This window comes from Macaca nemestrina, chromosome 11 (assembly GCF_043159975.1).
Source record: "Macaca nemestrina isolate mMacNem1 chromosome 11, mMacNem.hap1, whole genome shotgun sequence".
NCBI classification, from domain to species: domain Eukaryota; kingdom Metazoa; phylum Chordata; class Mammalia; order Primates; family Cercopithecidae; genus Macaca; species Macaca nemestrina.
This window is the reverse complement of record NC_092135.1, coordinates 128345096-128363839: the sequence shown is the minus strand read 5'-3', so window position 1 is coordinate 128363839 and position 18744 is coordinate 128345096. Positions and strand designations below refer to the sequence as shown.

The window sequence follows — 18744 nt, the reverse complement described above, 5'->3', positions numbered from 1 at the left end:
TCCTAGCATATTCTGAGCTGTATTTCCTCATCTGTAAAATAGGATTACCCAATTTGTCAGCCCCCATCTTAAGCTTTTGTGAGGGTATCAGATCTTATTCAGTAAAATATTTTAATGCTTTAGTATTAATAGGCATGAAAATATGAAGGAGAGAACACATTGCCTTACCTTGACATAATCCAACTACCCGGTGATTATCTAAACACATACTTTCAAACAATAAAACCCATTCTGTTAAACACAGACTTCTATATCAAGATTCCTCCCTGCATTTCCCAAAAGATCCATGTATAGAAAATGTGAAAAATCTCAGATTTAATTGCATCCTTTCACTGTGAAGTATACTTGGAGGAAAGACAATCAGGAAACACAAACTCCAGATTCAACCTCCTGACACTCTGCAGCCCAGGGCCAGAAATCCTCCCCTTCCTTACCTGACCCACATCTTGCTAGGGAGCTAGAGGCTTCCTGGGGCTCTTCTCCATCACACATTTGCGAACAGTCACCACTGCCCTCTGCAGAAAGAAAAGAAATCCCTCAAGAAATTATGAAGAGCAAACTCAGTGAAGATGTGAGAAGCTGAAGTATCTCCTAGGTGGGGCTGTCCGCCACCCAGGACCTCCTGGCCTGTAGGTGGACACACTCCAGTTGCTGTCACCAAGGCTGAGAACCATCCATCAGCTCACTTCCTGCCTGGACTCCGAATTCTCTCTCCTTCTCCCCCTCCCCCTTTCTTCTGCACATTTTCTCTTTCTCTGCCCTGCTTTCCTGCTGCCAGTGGCTCCAGGTGCTTCTCTTTGTTTCCATGTGTTTCTGTCCCCCTTCTCTGCTCCTTTCTTTTTCTCTTGCACCCCTGACTCTGCTCTTTACTGGCTTTCCCCATCTATTACCTTGTCACCCCCTTTCTCGTACTGGGCATCAGAAAAAGCATCCCTGGGATGGTGGAAATGAACCAGAAAAGGAAGGGGATCAGGAACAGAGTGGGCCAGAGCAACACCACATAGTACAGGGGAAGTGTGGCTCAAGGGCCCACACATAAAAGAAAGATCAGATCATTGCAGCTCCCGAAACAATTGATGCCATTAGTAGAGATGAGACATATGATACGGTCTGGGGCCCCATGAAGGGTGGAAGCCACAGAAATCCACAGGAAGGATAACTCATCTAATCCTGTGCAACAAACATTACCACGTCAAAGGGGAAAATAATGATCTGATCGATACCTTGCAAATAACAATTGTGCTAAAGCAGAGAAAAAGAGTCTGATGAGTACAACAGCACACAGGACATTCATCCCTTTACTGAGAGAGCAAACCCTGGAGAAAGGGGAGTTTCTGGGTTCAGAGGAGGTGTTGGTTTCCATTTTGGGTGTGTTTAGTTCCTGAAAGACATCGCAATGGGGAGGGTCCTGGGATAAATATTTTCAGGCACATGGATGGAAGAGCTTGGAAGTCAGGTCGGCAAAGCAGATATGTACACGAGAATCATTCCACTACCTGAGCAGATGAGACTGGGGAAAGCTCTGAGGATGCTTCCATGTAACTCTCAACCTCGGGGGACCTGAATCGGAAAACTCACTATTGACAGAGGCGCCCTTTGCTGGGAGCTGCTTGTACATAGTGACTGACTTCAGCTCCGCAGGCCCTCGACCTGCTCCTTTACTTGGACAACGGTTTTCACTCCTTACAGGTTCTTCAATTATTTTGATCTGTCTCTTTCTCTGCATAATTTATTCGGTGCTTCCTTCCCATATTGTTGTTATTTTGTATTTGCTGCCATCTGCAGAATTTTCTCTAATTTTTCTCCTTGAGGTTATCCACTTTCTATGTGTCTTCTACTTTCTCCTTTTCTGTTTCTTTGGGTTTTATCTTATGCTCCTAGATGCTGGTAAAATATCCCTTATTTTATGTATTTTCCTCATTCTCAAAGTTCTTTTCTCTCAGGTTGGAAAAGATCTTCTGTTTACACAAGGGCTATAGCACCACAGGTCCTTCCCTTGTCAGTGCCATCCCAAGGGTCTCCCGCATGACTTTCTCAATTGCAAGACTTCGGTCTTTCACAAAACATGTCTGTGCTCCAGATCCTTCTGGAATTAGGCTGAAAACATTCTCCCCTGCTTCAGTTGCCATAATCTGCTGTTATGTAGGTTTAATGTGTGTTTAATAACATCACCCAGGCACTTCTCCTCTGGCGCCCCAGCCTACCTCTGGTATATTCATTCTTCCTATGTGCCCTATGCAGAAATATGGTCCCCACTCAGGGGCTCAGCTCACCTTGATCCTTTGTCTCTCTCACAGTTTTCAAAAAGGCACAACAGAAAGTTGATATAATTCCATCTGTATGTATGCGAATGTGAAGAAGGGAAGGGTAGGATGGGAGAAAGGGAAACTTTTTTTCCATGCCAACTAGAAAACGAAGATGTACTGAAAAATTTAAAAACTTAAATCATAATTACCTTCTCTTTCATCTGGTAGACAGGGCCCCTTCTCTGGTTCTCCTTCATTAGTGATTTGGGGAGTCTTTCGATCCAAGTTCTCTGCAGAGAAACAAGAAACTGACAGACCACAGAGTGACGTGGACACAGACCTCAGTGCGTTCACGACATCCAAGATGGGCAAACGCTGACAGCCACCCTCGTCTTGTTCCGCCTTTTCTCCATCTTGTTGCATCTCCTCTTTCTCCTTCTCTCTAATTCTCAGTGTCCTCCTCACAATTCTGCCTCCACAGTTCCCTCCAAGTTGGGCAGCGCTTGGATTGTCTGGTCTTCTCTTCAACTGGCTTCTCCTGCTTCCTGTTTCTATCTCTTTTTCCTTTTTTAGTGATATGGTATCTCTTTTCTGTTATTTCTTTAGCTCTTATTCTATATTCATGCTATGCCAAAGGGCACACTCTATTTCCATGCTGTGTTTCCATGATTTCCCTTCCCTCCCACTAGCTTTTTTTTTTCCCCCTTAAAGCCTTATATTGGTCCCTGGTCCACTCCTCCGGGAACCTGCAGAACTCCTTGGGCTTCTTTCTGTTCTGACCCTGTGACCCTGCCCCGAACCCCCAGCTGGCTTTGCACAGCCATCACCCAGTGACACATCCAGGACACTGGTGCGCACTCTTCCTTTTCTACTTTGCCTTTGCGATAATATCCTGCTTGCATTTCTGTGCTTTATTTCCCAGTCTGTAAGATAGACGTTAGCTGTTTGCATACTGATGTTTAAGAGTTTGTGAGGGTAAAAGGAGCTCTTGTGCAATCCAGTCATCTGACTGAGACTGTCAGAAACCTTGTGCACCTGCTCTCCCACCCCATGTTGGCACTCTCATCTTCACCCTTTGACACACGTCTCTGCTGCTTGTGTTTCTACCTCTGTCTCTTGGCACTGGAGTCTCTTGGTACTTTTCTTTGTCTTGGTTTCTTTTTCTGGGAGTGTTCCTGCCTCCCTCATTTCCCTCCTGCATCCCTGGTCCTCTGCTTTATGTCCTTGCCCCACTTTATACCTATTGAGGCACATGAAGGTATACACTTATATCTTCATACACCTTCATAGAGCACTACTCTATGAAGGCAACTGTCCTTCTCTGTGGCTGTCTGGACTTTCCCTTCCAAACGTCTCTCCCTGACTATCTGTCTCTCTCTCCTCCAGTGATGTGCTGTGTCTCCTTCGCACATTCTATCTCTGTTCATCTTTTCTGGCTCTATTTTTCTGGATATCTCTTATCTTGTATCATAGATTATGTTTACATACTTTCTCTCAATAATTTCTCCACTCCTCTGCTTAAGCTTGCTTTATTTGTTAATAAAAGTCTCTTTACATTAAACCCTGGTAGAGTCTCTTGGATTCCTAAAAGCCCTTTGGGTTTCCACATTGGACCAGTCTATGGGACCCCATCCCAACCCGTGCCTGCCTCACAGAACTGGAAGCCTGTAAGGAGTCATCCAGGACACTCTAGGACAAAAGTCACTTCCAAGACAAAAGTCTCCGCATTTCCTTCCTTCTCGGGTCTTAACAAACGCTGGTGTCACATGTACTTCAGTGTTTCTGGCTCCTCAAAACAACAATAACAGCACTTTCCCTGCCTAAATCTTGAGGTTTCTGAGGGTAAAAACGTAACACTTAAGAGAGTCGTCTAAAGACATACTGCATGATCCAATGACATAATGAAGAGTACTGGTCAAAAATAGCATTTAGTCTCATAAAGAGTGCATCTGAATTCTGTCAATTAGAGGGTAGGATACCATTTCTTTGAAGGCTTTGTCAAGTTTGTGATGAAATGATAAAAAGTATCTACCAGCAGAGGAATGATAAACTTTTTCATTCCCAAAGAAAAAGTGAGAATAGAATTTTAAATTCAAGTAATACTATTGATAGCGATGAAAAATAAAGGCAAAGAGCATTTTCTCCTCCTAGCATATTCTGAGCTGTATTTCCTCATCTGTAAAATAGGATTACCCAATTTGTCAGCCCCCATCTTAAGGTTTTGTGAGGGTATCAGATCTTATTCAGTAAAATATTTTAATGCTTTAGTATTAATAGGCATGAGAATATGAAGGAGAGAACACATTGCCTTACCTTGACATAATCCAACTACCTCGTGATTATCTAAACACATACTTTCAAACAATAAAACCCATTCTGTTAAACACAGACTTCTATATCAAGATTCCTCCCTGCATTTCCCAAAAGATCCATGTATAGAAAATGTGAAAAATCTCAAATTTAATTGCATCCTTTCACTGTGAAGTATACTTGGAGGAAAGACAATCAGGAAACACAAACTCCAGATTCAACCTCCTGACACTCTGCAGCCCAGGGCCAGAAATCCTCCCCTTCCTTACCTGACCCACATCTTGCTAGGGAGCTAGAGGCTTCCTGGGGCTCTTCTCCATCACACATTTGCGAACAGTCACCACTGCCCTCTGCAGAAAGAAAAGAAATCCCTCAAGAAATTATGAAGAGAAAACTCAGTGAAGATGTGAGAAGCTGAAGTATCTCCTAGGTGGGGCTGTCCGCCACCCTGGCCCTCCTGGCCTGTAGGTGGACACACTCCAGTTGCTGTCACCAAGGCTGAGAACCATCCATCAGCTCACTTCCTGCCTGGACTCCGAATTCTCTCTCCTTCTCCCCCTCCCCCTTTCCTCTGCATATTTCCTCTTTCTCTGCCCTGCTTTCCCGCTGCCAGTGGCTCCAGGTGCTTCTCTTTGTTTCCATGTGTTTCTGTCCCCCTTCTCTGCTCCTTTCTTTTTCTCTTGCACCCCTGACTCTGCTCTTTACTGGCTTTCCCCATCTATTTCCTTGTCACCCCCTTTCTCGTACTGGGCATCAGAAAAGGCATCCCTGGGATGGTGGAAATGAACCAGATAAGGAAGGGGATCAGGAACAGAGTGGGCCAGGGCAACACCACATAGTACAGGGGAAGTGTGGCTCAAGGGCCCACACATAAAAGAAAGATCAGATCATTGCAGCTCCCGAAACAATTGATGCCATTAGTAGAGATGAGACATATGATACGGTCTGGGGCCTCATGAAGGGTGGAAGCCACAGAAATCCACAGGAAGGATAACTCATCTAATCCTGTGCAACAAACATTACCACGTCGAAGGGGAAAATAATGATCTGATTGATACCTTGCAAATAACAACTGTGCTAAAGCAGAGAAAAAGAGTCTGATGAGTACAACAGCACACAGGACATTCATCCCTTTACTGAGAGAGCAAACCCTGGAGAAAGGGGAGTTTCTGGGTTCAGAGGAGGTGTTGGTTTCCATTTTGGGTGTGTTTAGTTCCTGAAAGACATCGCAATGGGGAGGGTCCTGGGATAGATATTTTCAGGCACATGGATGGAAGAGCTTGGAAGTCAGGTCTGCAAAGCAGATATGTACACGAGAATCATTCCACTACCTGAGCAGATGAGACTGGGGAAAGCTCTGAGGATGCTTCCATGTAACTCTCAACCTCGGGGGACCTGAATCGGAAAACTCACTATTGACAGAGGCGCCCTTTGCTGGGAGCTGCTTGTACATAGTGACTGACTTCAGCTCCGCAGGCCCTCGACCTGCTCCTTTACTTGGACAACGGTTTTCACTCCTTACAGGTTCTTCAATTATTTTGATCTGTCTCTTTCTCTGCATAATTTATTCGGTGCTTCCTTCCCATATTGTTGTTATTTTGTATTTGCTGCCATCTGCAGAATTTTCTCTAATTTTTCTCCTTGAGGTTATCCACTTTCTATGTGTCTTCTACTTTCTCCTTTTCTGTTTCTTTGGGTTTTATCTTATGCTCCTAGATGCTGGTAAAATATCCCTTATTTTATGTATTTTCCTCATTCTCAAAGTTCTTTTCTCTCAGGTTGGAAAAGATCTTCTGTTTACACAAGGGCTATAGCACCACAGGTCCTTCCCTTGTCAGTGCCATCCCAAGGGTCGCCCGCATGACTTCCTCAATTGCAAGACTTCAGTCTTTCACAAAACATGTCTGTGCTCCAGATCCTTCTGGAATTAGGCTGAAAACATTCTCCCCTGCTTCAGTTGCCATAATCTGCTGTTATGTAGGTTTAATGTGTGTTTAATAACGTCACCCAGGCACTTCTTCTCTGGCGCCCCAGCCTACCTCTGGTATATTCATTCTTCCTATGTGCCGTATGCAGAAATATGGTCCCCACTCAAGGGCTCAGCTCACCTTGATCCTTTGTCTCTCTCACAGTTTTCAAAAAGGCACAACAGAAAGTTGACACAATTCCATCTGTATGTATGCGAATGTGAAGAAGGGAAGGGTAGGATGGGAGAAAGGGAAACTTTTTTTCCATGCCAACTAGAAAACAAAGATGTACTGAAATATTTAAAAACTTAAATCAGAATTACCTTCTCTTTCATCTGGTAGACAGGGCCCCTTCTCTGGTTCTCCTTCATTAGTGATTTGGGGAGTCTTTCGATCCAAGTTCTCTGCAGAGAAACAAGAAACTGACAGACCACAGAGTGACGTGGACACAGACCTCAGTGCGTTCACGACATCCAAGATGGGCAAACGCTGACAGCCACCCTTGTCTTGTTCCGCCTTTTCTCCATCTTGTTGCATCTCCTCTTTCTCCTTCTCTCTAATTCTCAGTGTCCTCCTCACAATTCTGCCTCCACAGTTCCCTCCAATTTGGGCAGCGCTTGGATTGTCTGGTCTTCTCTTCAACTGGCTTCTCCTGCTTCCTGTTTCTATCTCTTTTTCCTTTTTTAGTGATATGGTATCTCTTTTCTGTTATTTCTTTAGCTCTTATTCTATATTCATGCTATGCCAAAGGGCACACTCTATTTCCATGCTGTGTTTCCATGATTTCCCTTCCCTCCCACTAGCTTTTTTTTTTCCCCCTTAAAGCCTTATATTGGTCCCTGGTCCACTCCTCCGGGAACCTGCAGAACTCCTTGGGCTTCTTTCTGTTCTGACCCTGTGACCCTGCCCCGAACCCCCAGCTGGCTTTGCACAGCCATCACCCAGTGACACATCCAGGACACTGGTGCGCACTCTTCCTTTTCTACTTTGCCTTTGCGATAATATCCTGCTTGCATTTCTGTGCTTTATTTCCCAGTCTGTAAGATAGACGTTAGCTGTTTGCATACTGATGTTTAAGAGTTTGTGAGGGTAAAAGGAGCTCTTGTGCAATCCAGTCATCTGACTGAGACTGTCAGAAACCTTGTGCACCTGCTCTCCCACCCCATGTTGGCACTCTCATCTTCACCCTTTGACACACGTCTCTGCTGCTTGTGTTTCTACCTCTGTCTCTTGGCACTGGAGTCTCTTGGTACTTTTCTTTGTCTTGGTTTCTTTTTCTGGGAGTGTTCCTGCCTCCCTCATTTCCCTCCTGCATCCCTGGTCCTCTGCTTTATGTCCTTGCCCCACTTTATACCTATTGAGGCACATGAAGGTATACACTTATATCTTCATACACCTTCATAGAGCGCTACTCTATGAAGGCAACTGTCCTTCTCTGTGGCTGTCTGGACTTTCCCTTCCAAACGTCTCTCCCTGACTATCTGTCTCTCTCTCCTCCAGTGATGTGCTGTGTCTCCTTCGCACATTCTATCTCTGTTCATCTTTTCTGGCTCTATTTTTCTGGATATCTCTTATCTTGTATCATAGATTATGTTTACATACTTTCTCTCAATAATTTCTCCACTCCTCTGCTTAAGCTTGCTTTATTTGTTAATAAAAGTCTCTTTACATTAAACCCTGGTAGAGTCTCTTGGATTCCTAAAAGCCCTTTGGGTTTCCACATTGGACTCAGTCTATGGGACCCCACCCCAACCCATGCCTGCCTCACAGAACTGGAAGCCTGTAAGGAGTCATCCAGGACACTCCAGGACAAAAGTCACTTCCAAGACAAAAGTCTCCGCATTTCCTTCCTTCTCGGGTCTTAACAAACGCCGGTGTCACATGTACTTCAGTGTTTCTGGCTCCTCAAAACAACAATAACAGCACTTTCCCTGCCTAAATCTTGAGGTTTCTGAGCGTAAAAACGTATCACTTAAGAGAGTCGTCTAAAGACATACTGCATGATCCAATGACATAATGAAGAGTACTGGTCAAAAATAGCATTTAGTCTCATAAAGAGTGCATCTGAATTCTGTCAATTAGAGGGTAGGATACCATTTCTTTGAAGGCTTTGTCAAGTTTGTGATGAAATGATAAAAAGTATCTACCAGCGGAGGAATGATAAACTTTTTCATTCCCAAAGAAAAAGTGAGAATAGAATTTTAAATTCAAGTAATGCTATTGATAGCGATGAAAAATAAAGGCAAAGAGCATTTTCTCCTCCTAGCATATTCTGAGCTGCATTTCCTCATCTGTAAAATAGGATTACCCAATTTGTCAGCCCCCATCTTAAGCTTTTGTGAGGGTATCAGATCTTATTCAGTAAAATATTTTAATGCTTTAGTATTAATAGGCATGAGAATATGAAGGAGAGAACACATTGCCTTGCCTTGACATAATCCAACTACCCGGTGATTATCTAAACACATACTTTCAAACAATAAAACCCATTCTGTTAAACACAGACTTCTATATCAAGATTCCTCCCTGCATTTCCCAAAAGATCCATGTACAGAAAATGTGAAAAATCTCAGATTTAATTGCATTCTTTCACTGTGAAGTATACTTGGAGGAAAGACAATCAGGAATCACAAACTCCAGATTCAACCTCCTGACACTCTGCAGCCCAGGGCCAGAAATCCTCCCCTTCCTTACCTGACCCACATCTTGCTAGGGAGCTAGAGGCTTCCTGGGGCTCTTCTCCATCACACATTTGCGAACAGTCATCACTGCCCTCTGCAGAAAGAAAAGAAATCCCTCAAGAAATTATGAAGAGCAAACTCAGTGAAGATGTGAGAAGCTGAAGTATCTCCTAGGTGGGGCTGTCTGCCACCCTGGCCCTCCTGGCCTGTAGGTGGACACACTCCAGTTGCTGTCACCAAGGCTGAGAACCATCCATCAGCTCACTTCCTGCCTGGACTCCGAATTCTCTCTCCTTCTCCCCCTCCCCCTTTCCTCTGCATATTTCCTCTTTCTCTGCCCTGCTTTCCTGCTGCCAGTGGCTCCAGGTGCTTCTCTTTGTTTCCATGTGTTTCTGTCCCCCTTCTCTGCTCCTGTCTCTGCTCCTGACTCTGCTCTTTACTGGCTTTCCCCATCTATTTCCTTGTCACCCCCTTTCTCGTACTGGGCATCAGAAAAGGCATCCCTGGGATGGTGGAAATGAACCAGAAAAGGAAGGGGATCAGGAACAGAGTGGGCCAGGGCAACACCACATAGTACAGGGGAAGTGTGGCTCAAGGGCCCACACATAAAAGAAAGATCAGATCATTGCAGCTCCCGAAACAATTGATGCCATTAGTAGAGATGAGACATATGATACGGTCTGGGGCCCCATGAAGGGTGGAAGCCACAGAAATCCACAGGAAGGATAACTCATCTAATCCTGTGCAACAAACATTACCACGTCAAAGGGGAAAATAATGATCTGATCGATACCTTGCAAATAACAATTGTGCTAAAGCAGAGAAAAAGAGTCTGATGAGTACAACAGCACACAGGACATTCATCCCTTTACTGAGAGAGCAAACCCTGGAGAAAGGGGAGTTTCTGGGTTCAGAGGAGGTGTTGGTTTCCATTTTGGGTGTGTTTAGTTCCTGAAAGACATCGCAATGGGGAGGGTCCTGGGATAAATATTTTCAGGCACATGGATGGAAGAGCTTGGAAGTCAGGTCGGCAAAGCAGATATGTACACGAGAATCATTCCACTACCTGAGCAGATGAGACTGGGGAAAGCTCTGAGGATGCTTCCATGTAACTCTCAACCTCGGGGGACCTGAATCGGAAAACTCACTATTGACAGAGGCGCCCTTTGCTGGGAGCTGCTTGTACATAGTGACTGACTTCAGCTCCGCAGGCCCTCGACCTGCTCCTTTACTTGGACAACGGTTTTCACTCCTTACAGGTTCTTCAATTATTTTGATCTATCTCTTTCTCTGCATAATTTATTTGGTGCTTCCTTCCCATATTGTTATTATTGTATTTGCTGCCATTTGCAGAATTTTCTCTAATTTTTCTCCTTGAGGTTATCGACTTTCTATGTGTCTTCTACTTTCTCCTTTTCTGTTTCTTTGGGTTTTATCTTATGCTCCTAGATGCTGGTAAAATATCCCTTATTTTATGTACTTTCCTCATTCTCAAAGTTCTTTTCTCTCAGGTTGGAAAAGATCTTCTGTTTACACAAGGGCTATAGCACCACAGGTCCTTCCCTTGTCAGTGCCATCCCAAGGGTCTCCCGCATGACTTTCTCAATTGCAAGACTTCAGTCTTTCACAAAACATGTCTGTGCTCCAGATCCTTCTGGAATTAGGCTGAAAACATTCTCCCCTGCTTCAGTTGCCATAATCTGCTGTTATGTAGGTTTAATGTGTGTTTAATAACATCACCCAGGCACTTCTCCTCTGGCGCCCCAGCCTACCTCTGGTATATTCATTCTTCCTATGTGCCCCATGCAGAAATATGGTCCCCACTCAGGGGCTCAGCTCACCTTGATCCTTTGTCTCTCTCACAGTTTTCAAAAAGGCACAACAGAAAGTTGATATAATTCCATCTGTACGTATGCACATGTGAAGAAGGGAAAGGTAGGGTGGGAGAAAGGGAAACTTTTTTTCCATGCCAAGTAGAAAACAAAGATGTACTGAAATATTTTAAAACTTAAATCAGAATTACCTTCTCCTTCATCTGGTAGACAGGGCCCCTTCTCTGGTTCTCCTTCATTAGTGATTTGCGGAGTTTTTAGATCAAAGGTCTCTGCAGAGAAACAATAAATTGACAAGCCACAGAGGGTGATGTGGACAGAGACCTCAGTGCGTTCACGCCATCCAAGATGGGCAAACGCTGACAGCCACCCTCGTCTTGTTCCGCCTTTTCTCCATCTTGTTGCATCTCCTCTTTCTCCTTCTCTCTAATTCTCAGTGTCCTCCTCACAGTTCTGCCTCCACACAATTCCCTCCTAGCTGGGCAGCGCTTGGATTGTCTGGTCTTCTCTCCAACTGGCTTCTCCTGCTTCCTGTTTCTAAGTCTTTTTTCTTTTTCAGTAATACTGTATCCCTTTTCTGTTATTTCTTTAGCTCTTATTCCATATCCATCCTATGCCAAAGGGCAGACTCTATTTCCATGCTGTGTTTCCATGGTTTCCCTTCCCTCCCACTCGCATTTTTTTTTTCCCCTTAAAGCCTTATATTGGTCCCTGGTCCACTCCTCCGGGAACCTACAGAACTCCTTGGGCTTCTTTCTATTCTGACCCTGTGACCCTACCCTGAACCCCCAGCTGGCTTTGCACAGCCATCACCCAGTGACACATCCAGGACACTGGTGCCCACTCTTCCTTTTCTACTTTGCCTTTGCAATAATATCCTGCTTGCATTTCTGTGCTTTATTTCCCAGTCTGTAAGATAGACGTTTAGCTGTTTGCATACCGATGTTTAAGAGTTTGTGGGGGTAAAAGGAGCTCTTGTGCAATCCAGTCATCTGATAAAGACTGTCAGAAACCCTGTGCACCTGCTCTCCCACCCCCTGTTGGCACTCTCATTTTCACCCTTGACGCACGTCTCTGCTGCTTGTGTTTCTACCTCTGTCTCTTGCCGCTGGACTCTCTTGGTACTTTTCCTTGTCTTGGTTTCTTTTTCCGGGACTGTTCCTGCCTTCCTCGTCTCCCTCTTTCTTCCCTGGTGCTGTGCTGTATGTCCTTGCTGCATCTGTCATCCTGTTGCTTTCTAGAACTAGGGATCAAAAAAGGCATATCTGAGAGTATCCGTAATTACCATATGATTTCACTAGATTAGTGAGCGTGATGGAGATTGTAGTGAAACAAGATGACTTTTCCAAGCACAGGGCTAAGCCTTTAGGAAGGCTCAGATGAGAAAAAGTCATCAGAAAATGACAGTGACTAGAAAATCTGTATATAAACCTTGAAGTAATTGCAGGAGAGGCAGACATGAAGCTGGAGCCCTGGGGAAAAAATAGATTTAATCCTTATGGCCCCAAGTAGTTATTGATTTAAAGTAGAAATGTAAGATAAGCCAACTTCCATTTTTGAAAGAGTTGTTTGAGTTGGAAAGAATGGATGTGAGAAGTACAAGATCAGAGGAAAGATGTGAGTCTAGAGGCTGTTGCTCCAGTCCAAGAGAGAGATCTTACCAGAGTTTTTGTGTTGGGGTGGAAGGAAATGGACAGGTGAGGTATGTAGAACTCACTAAAAGTCTACTGGATGTTGATGGGGTGCTTAAGTTGAGGGAGGTGGGGAGAGTCATGAGTGGCTCCTAGGTTTCTGCTTGAAGAAGGGAGTAATAGTGTTTCATCCTGAGATAGGGAACACTGGGAGAGAAGTCAGATCTGTGTCAGGAAAGATGGTATGTACAATCTTGGAGGTGTCTTGTATTGAGGTTCTTGAAAAACATCCAAATGAAGAGGTCTTTCAAATATCTTCGTGAACGTATTCAGGTACTCAGATGAATGAACTTAGAAGATAAATCTGGACATCTGTGTTTTGAAATCATTAAGTTATAGATGGGAGAGACATGAAAGCCTCAGGGAGAGGCTGACTGCTTCTGAGGACATTACAGGTGCCATTTTGATAGCTTGGGAACACCCTTGTGAAAACTCACTGCTAACATGTCTCATTCTTGGGCCAGAAATTATTTCTGTCTAGTGAATCTTCTCTCCATCCCTACAATGTCCCACATTGTTCCCCATCTCTTGCAAGCAGTTTTCACTCTCTGCTAACTTTTCACTTATTCTCCTTTCTCTTTTTCTCTGTGTATAACTTTTATGCCTCTCCTCCACTGTCTCTGTCTTCGAGCATTTTTCTTCTCTCTGTTCCTCTCATAATATTTTCTCCACCTTTTAAGTCCTGTGCCTTATTTAATAATCAAGTTTACCTCCTTTCTTCCATGGTGCTCATTTCCATGCCTATATCTGTTCTCTCTAATTAGCTTTCTGTTCCTAATTTTTCAATTTCAATTTAATTTTAATTTAAATTTCAGTCTTTCTGTATATTCTGTCTTATTTTTCTCCCATACCATCAAAGGTCTCATCTTTTGCCATTAACAAAGGGGCAGGGACTCTTCCCTTTGTGAAGCTCATTTCAACAGTTTTTCACTGAGTTTTCTATATTGCAATATACTCATTATATCCATGCTCTTGGCATAACCTTGAGAAAATAAGTTGAAAATTATCTCCCCTTCCTTATAACCCAATGTGGTATTATTACCCAAATATTACCCAACATGGTAATATTTGAATCCCATGACTATTTAGGTAAAACTGGCAGTCACTCAGATCTCTCTTTATTTAATGATTCAATCTATATTTTCCTTTCCCTCTCTCTTTCCCTATGTCCTATATGCAGGAAAGCCCCAACCAGTCTGAGATCATCCTTCTTTGGCTACTTGTCTCTCTCAAGGAAAGCAGGAAGAAGCTGGGCATAGACTGTCTGTGTCTGTATGTGGGGAGGGATGCATGGATGAATGGATGGCTGGCTGGCTGGATGGATGGATGAATATATGAATAGATGGATGGATATATGGATGAATACATGAATAGATGGGGGAAAGGGAAGGGAGATGAAAGAGTAGGTGTTTTTGTATGTTGACAGAATAACAAAGCTTTAATTTAAATCCTAATTACCTTCCGTATCATAAGGCAGTAATGTGGGCATTTCATCTGATTCTCCTTCATCTGTTTGTATAGCAAGTTCACAGGACACTGCGGAGCGAAAGAGGAACATGACAGACAATTGACAGTGACCTGGACACCTACCTGGATCCATGCTGAGCTCTAATGTTCAGGTGTAGAACTGCTCCCTGGGGATAAAGGTATCTTTGCACCAAACAAGAATGGCTCCACTTCTTCTAGCACCTTGTCGGGCTCCTTTCCCCTCTCTCCCTCTCTCTTCTTCTCTTTTTTCTCCCTCTAACCCTTTCTTTACACATTGCTGCGTCTGCACCATAAACCAACTCCAAGATCTCTTTGACTTGACTTCCTCTTCCTGACTTCTACCATTTCTTTGCATTTCTGTCTCTTTCCTCCTTCATGATGTTTGTTACCTCTTTGCCCCATTATATCCCTATTCATTCTTCTAACTTTGTCACTTCCACTTTGTCTCTTCTGTATACAGTATTTCATTATTCCCAAATAATCCTTGGCAAGTAAGTTTAAAATTCTCTCTCTTTTCTCAAACCCCATCCTGGTAGTATTTAGATTCCATATTCATGTAGATAAAATTGGGCCCACTTAGGCAATACCATTTGGTGCCTCTAATCAGAGTAATTTTTATTACTCTGTACACTTAAGCTCTCTGCCCAGGAGCCCCTCCACTAAAGGACTTAGCCGTCCTTTACCTCCTGCCTCCCACACACCTGGGGAAAACAACCACAGGCTGAACGAAAGTGTGTTACAGGGGTGGTGGTGGAGAGAGAAGGAAGTGTTGCTTGCCTAGAGATAGGCCAACTAATTTAATGAGATAATTGGTCATTTAAATCATAATTACCTCCCCCACCTGGTAGTAGACTGGGGGCATCTTCTGCGTCTCCTCCATCAGCATTTGGGAGGGCTAATTGCTCACAAGACTCTGAAGAGAAACCTGGAAATAAATAACAAGGCACAGTGATGACAGCACAGACCTCAGGATGTTCCTGCTGAATCCTGGTGTTCAGCACTCAAGTGAGCTTCTCTTTGCAAAAAAAGCACCATTGCTCCAAGGACCTCGCCTGAGCCCCACCACAGCCTTGCTCTGCCTGTTTTCCTTCTGGTCATCTCTCTGCCACCTCCTTTCTCCTTCTCATTTTTTGGTCGCCACATGCTCTTGCTTCTGCACCATGAAGCACTGACCATCTCCTTGACTCCCTGGGATTTCCTCTCTTTTTCTTTTCTGTTGATCTTCAATGCCCTCCATCACATTTTCCTACTTGTGTCTCCATTTTTCTTTCTGGTTCTCTTCTTCTGGATTTCTTGCATCCGCACGGCAGGTTCCAATCTTACCATTTCTCTTTGCTTTCCCCTGCTCTGGCCATGGAAATGCTTTTGTTGAATAAGAGTCTCTTTGCACCAGGCCCTAGCCCACTCCCCTAAGAACCTGCAGGTCTCCTTGGGTCTCCTGTGTGAACTCCGATCCATGACCCTGGCTACCCTGATTTCTGTCAAACTCACACAACCATCACTGCAGTGAGTCAGCTGGAATGTGGGTCATGTTCTTGCTTGACTAATTTGACCTGGTAAAAGACCTTACACCTTTCTATGCTTCTACTTCTACTTTATTTAGCTATAAAATAGAAATAAGCAAAAGTTTATCCATCTAAATTCATAAGCTGTGGTGACAAAATGACATCTTGTTTGCCAAAATTCTTTGAACAGTAACTATGTAAGATAGTAACACAATGGAAAATATTTGGCAAAAATTATCATTTAGTTTTTTGAGTAGTTGGTCTGATGGAACATGTTTCTTATGAAGGCTTTCTATAGTGAGGGACAAAATAATAATAGTAACAAACAACAATAGTTTTTATTCTCTAGAGAAAATAAATGGTGGGTAGGTATAATCAAGTTTTTATTGTTAGTAGACATGAAAGACATCATCCTTCTCTAGCATATTTCTACTATAACATACACTTAGGAACATTTAGCAGAATTATGGGATCTGAGGACAAAATGGATCTTTTGCCTGTGGAATGTGCTCAGAGTAAAATGCATCAGGAAACACCAGCTCTGAATTCCACCTCCTGACACCCTGAAGGTCAGGAAGAGCAAGTCACCCCTTCCTTACCTGGCTCACACCTTGGTGAGGAGCTCAAGGCTTCCTGAGGCACTGCTACATCACCCATTTCATGATCGGCATTGCTGTTCTCTGCAGAAAGGAATGAAATCCCTCAGATGTCTTGATTTACGGTCAAGAAGGCATCAAAACAAGAAAATAAATAATGAGAAAACTAAGAAAGCCTGATACACTGGAAGGTCCCCACTCCCCAAACAACCTGACCTGAGGATTAAGTCCTTCAGTAACCTTCACCAGAGGCTGATAATAATTCATCCATTGCGGGGGAATCTTCCTTTCCTTACGCCTTCTTCTCTTTCACATTTTCTCACTCATGTCTTTCCATCTGTTTCTGCACATTTCCTCAATCTCTGCCTCTGTTTTTTTCTGCGGATGTTTCTTGGAGCCTCTCTTTCCTAGATGCATTTCTCTCTTCTCTGCTCCTGCAAATTTTTCTCTTGCTTTCTCTGATACCACTCTTTCTCTCCCATCCTTAGCCTCTCAGTTGTACCTTTCTAGCTTTCTCTAAAGAAAGACCTCCCTTTGATCATATATTCTAAGTAGGATTTAGCTGGATTGGAGAAGGATAAATGGAGAATAGTGGGACAGGAAAACAATTCTAAATAAGGTAGCAAAGAGAAAACATAGGGAAAGGCTCAGTTTGAAAGAAAGATTTAACGATTGAAATTATTGGGGGAAATTTTATTCTACCTTGAAATAATACTTCGAGAGGCAGGTGATTAAGCTGGAGAAGTAAGCAGGTGGATCATTGTGGATGCCTTTGGATTTTACTTAAAAACCCATTTATTTAATCTTTAGTGTATTAAGGAGGTAAGTAGGAAAATGATACAACCTAAGGTGCATTTTAAAATATCCCATCTAGTTGAAGTGCAAATAACACATTTGATGGAAGCAAGATTAGAGGGAGGAGATGAGCAAAGGATGTTGCCCTGAGAATCATGAGAGTGATGGAGATCTGGACCAGAGACCTGGTCTTGGGGATGCAAAGATGGACAGGCCAGGGGCAACCTGAAGATGAAATGATTACATTGGCTGCATAACTGGCATGTATTTGAGGGCAAGGGAGGAGTCATCCATGATGACTTGACTAGGTTTCCAACTTGAAAAACCATGGGACAATAGTGATCCATCTCTGGGAGAAAGAGTGCTGTGGAGGAGTTAGATCTAACTTGAGCAATGAAGATGTTGCTTTTAGTTCTCAAAGTACCAAGTTTAAGGTTCTTGAAAAAATTCAAGTGTAGATGTCTGTCCGACCCATGAGTAAAGGTCCTCGGGTCCATGAATAAATGTACTCTAAAGATAATTTAGAGCGAAGATTTGTGCTTGGGAATCATTAGACTATTCTGGGAGAGGCCTATTGAAATCTGAGTATGATGTAAGTGCCACTTTGATGTGGGAAGAGTTCAATCTGAAAACTTATGGTTCATGGAGCCAACCCTTGTAAAGTTGCTGATATCCAGTGCTCTTACCTCAAACCTACACTGTCCCAGTCTGCTTCTCTCTCCCTTTTATCCACTTTTCACTCTCAAGTGATTTTACACCCTTTTTTTCTTAACTGTTTATCTACATAGTTGCCTCTGTACCTCTTCATTTTCCCCATTTCTTGGTATTTATTTTCCTCTCATCTTTCTTTTTCCATATACTTCTCTCTCCATTTTCACCTCTGATCCTTGGCAGATGTTTCAGTTTACGTTTTCTCTGCTGTGTCTTATACTTCCTCTCTTTCCATTTCTGTTTCTCTCATTTCACTTTGATCTTCTATCTGTCAACATTATCTCAGTTTTGTCTCCCTGGGCAATTCTATCTTTCAGGCTCCCCTGTCTCTCCATATCAAAAACTCCCCTCTTGGACTGTGACCACAGTACTAGGGACCCCTAACTGGCCAACTCTGTAAGGAACATCTCTCACCTGAATCTGATATGGCTTAGGTTATTTCTGAGTTTCTCTTAATAGTTCTATGAAATTAATTAAAAATAATCCCCTTATCTCAACCTGGGAGGGTAGGGAGGGTAGGATTTTTATGTTCCCTTAGAAGATGGAATCCATTCATGTAATTTGTCATGTATTATTCTCTGTCTACCTTTCCCATTTTCTCTTTTTATATTCTCCACCAATGGAGACTCCATCTATTCAAGAGATCAGATCTCCTTTTTCATTGGTTCTCTCACACCTGCTGGCAGATAAGGGCAGGTACATGCCTGTGTGAGGGGAAGAGTACTGGGAGATAACAGGGGGCTAAGATAGGAGAGAAAATACAAGCTTTGCCTCCATGAAGACAAGGAAGCAAAACTTTAATAAGGGCATTGATCAGTTAAATGATAGTTACCTTGTTTACCATATGGTAGTAATCTGGGTCTGTCTTCTAACTCGTTTGCATTATTCATTTGGAGAGGTGGGTGTTCATAGCATACTGAGG

General features: G+C 43.3%; 1 protein-coding gene across 2 annotated transcripts in view; it reads right to left on the bottom strand.

The window, feature by feature from the left end:
• LOC105473954 (SP140 nuclear body protein) overlaps nt 1-18744 on the bottom strand; it is a 99927-nt gene that overhangs the window by 64712 nt on the left and 16471 nt on the right. For both annotated transcript variants that reach the window (XM_011728206.3, XM_011728208.2), the window contains exons 4-14: nt 18655-18738; nt 16320-16400; nt 15048-15140; nt 14186-14263; nt 12130-12279; nt 11228-11308; nt 9218-9298; nt 6847-6927; nt 4826-4906; nt 2456-2536; nt 435-515 (exon numbers count right to left, since the gene is read on the bottom strand). In XM_011728206.3, coding sequence (XP_011726508.2) covers nt 435-515; nt 2456-2536; nt 4826-4906; nt 6847-6927; nt 9218-9298; nt 11228-11308; nt 12130-12279; nt 14186-14263; nt 15048-15140; nt 16320-16400; nt 18655-18738 — 972 coding nt within the window. The remainder of the gene's footprint in view (nt 1-434; nt 516-2455; nt 2537-4825; nt 4907-6846; nt 6928-9217; nt 9299-11227; nt 11309-12129; nt 12280-14185; nt 14264-15047; nt 15141-16319; nt 16401-18654; nt 18739-18744) is intronic.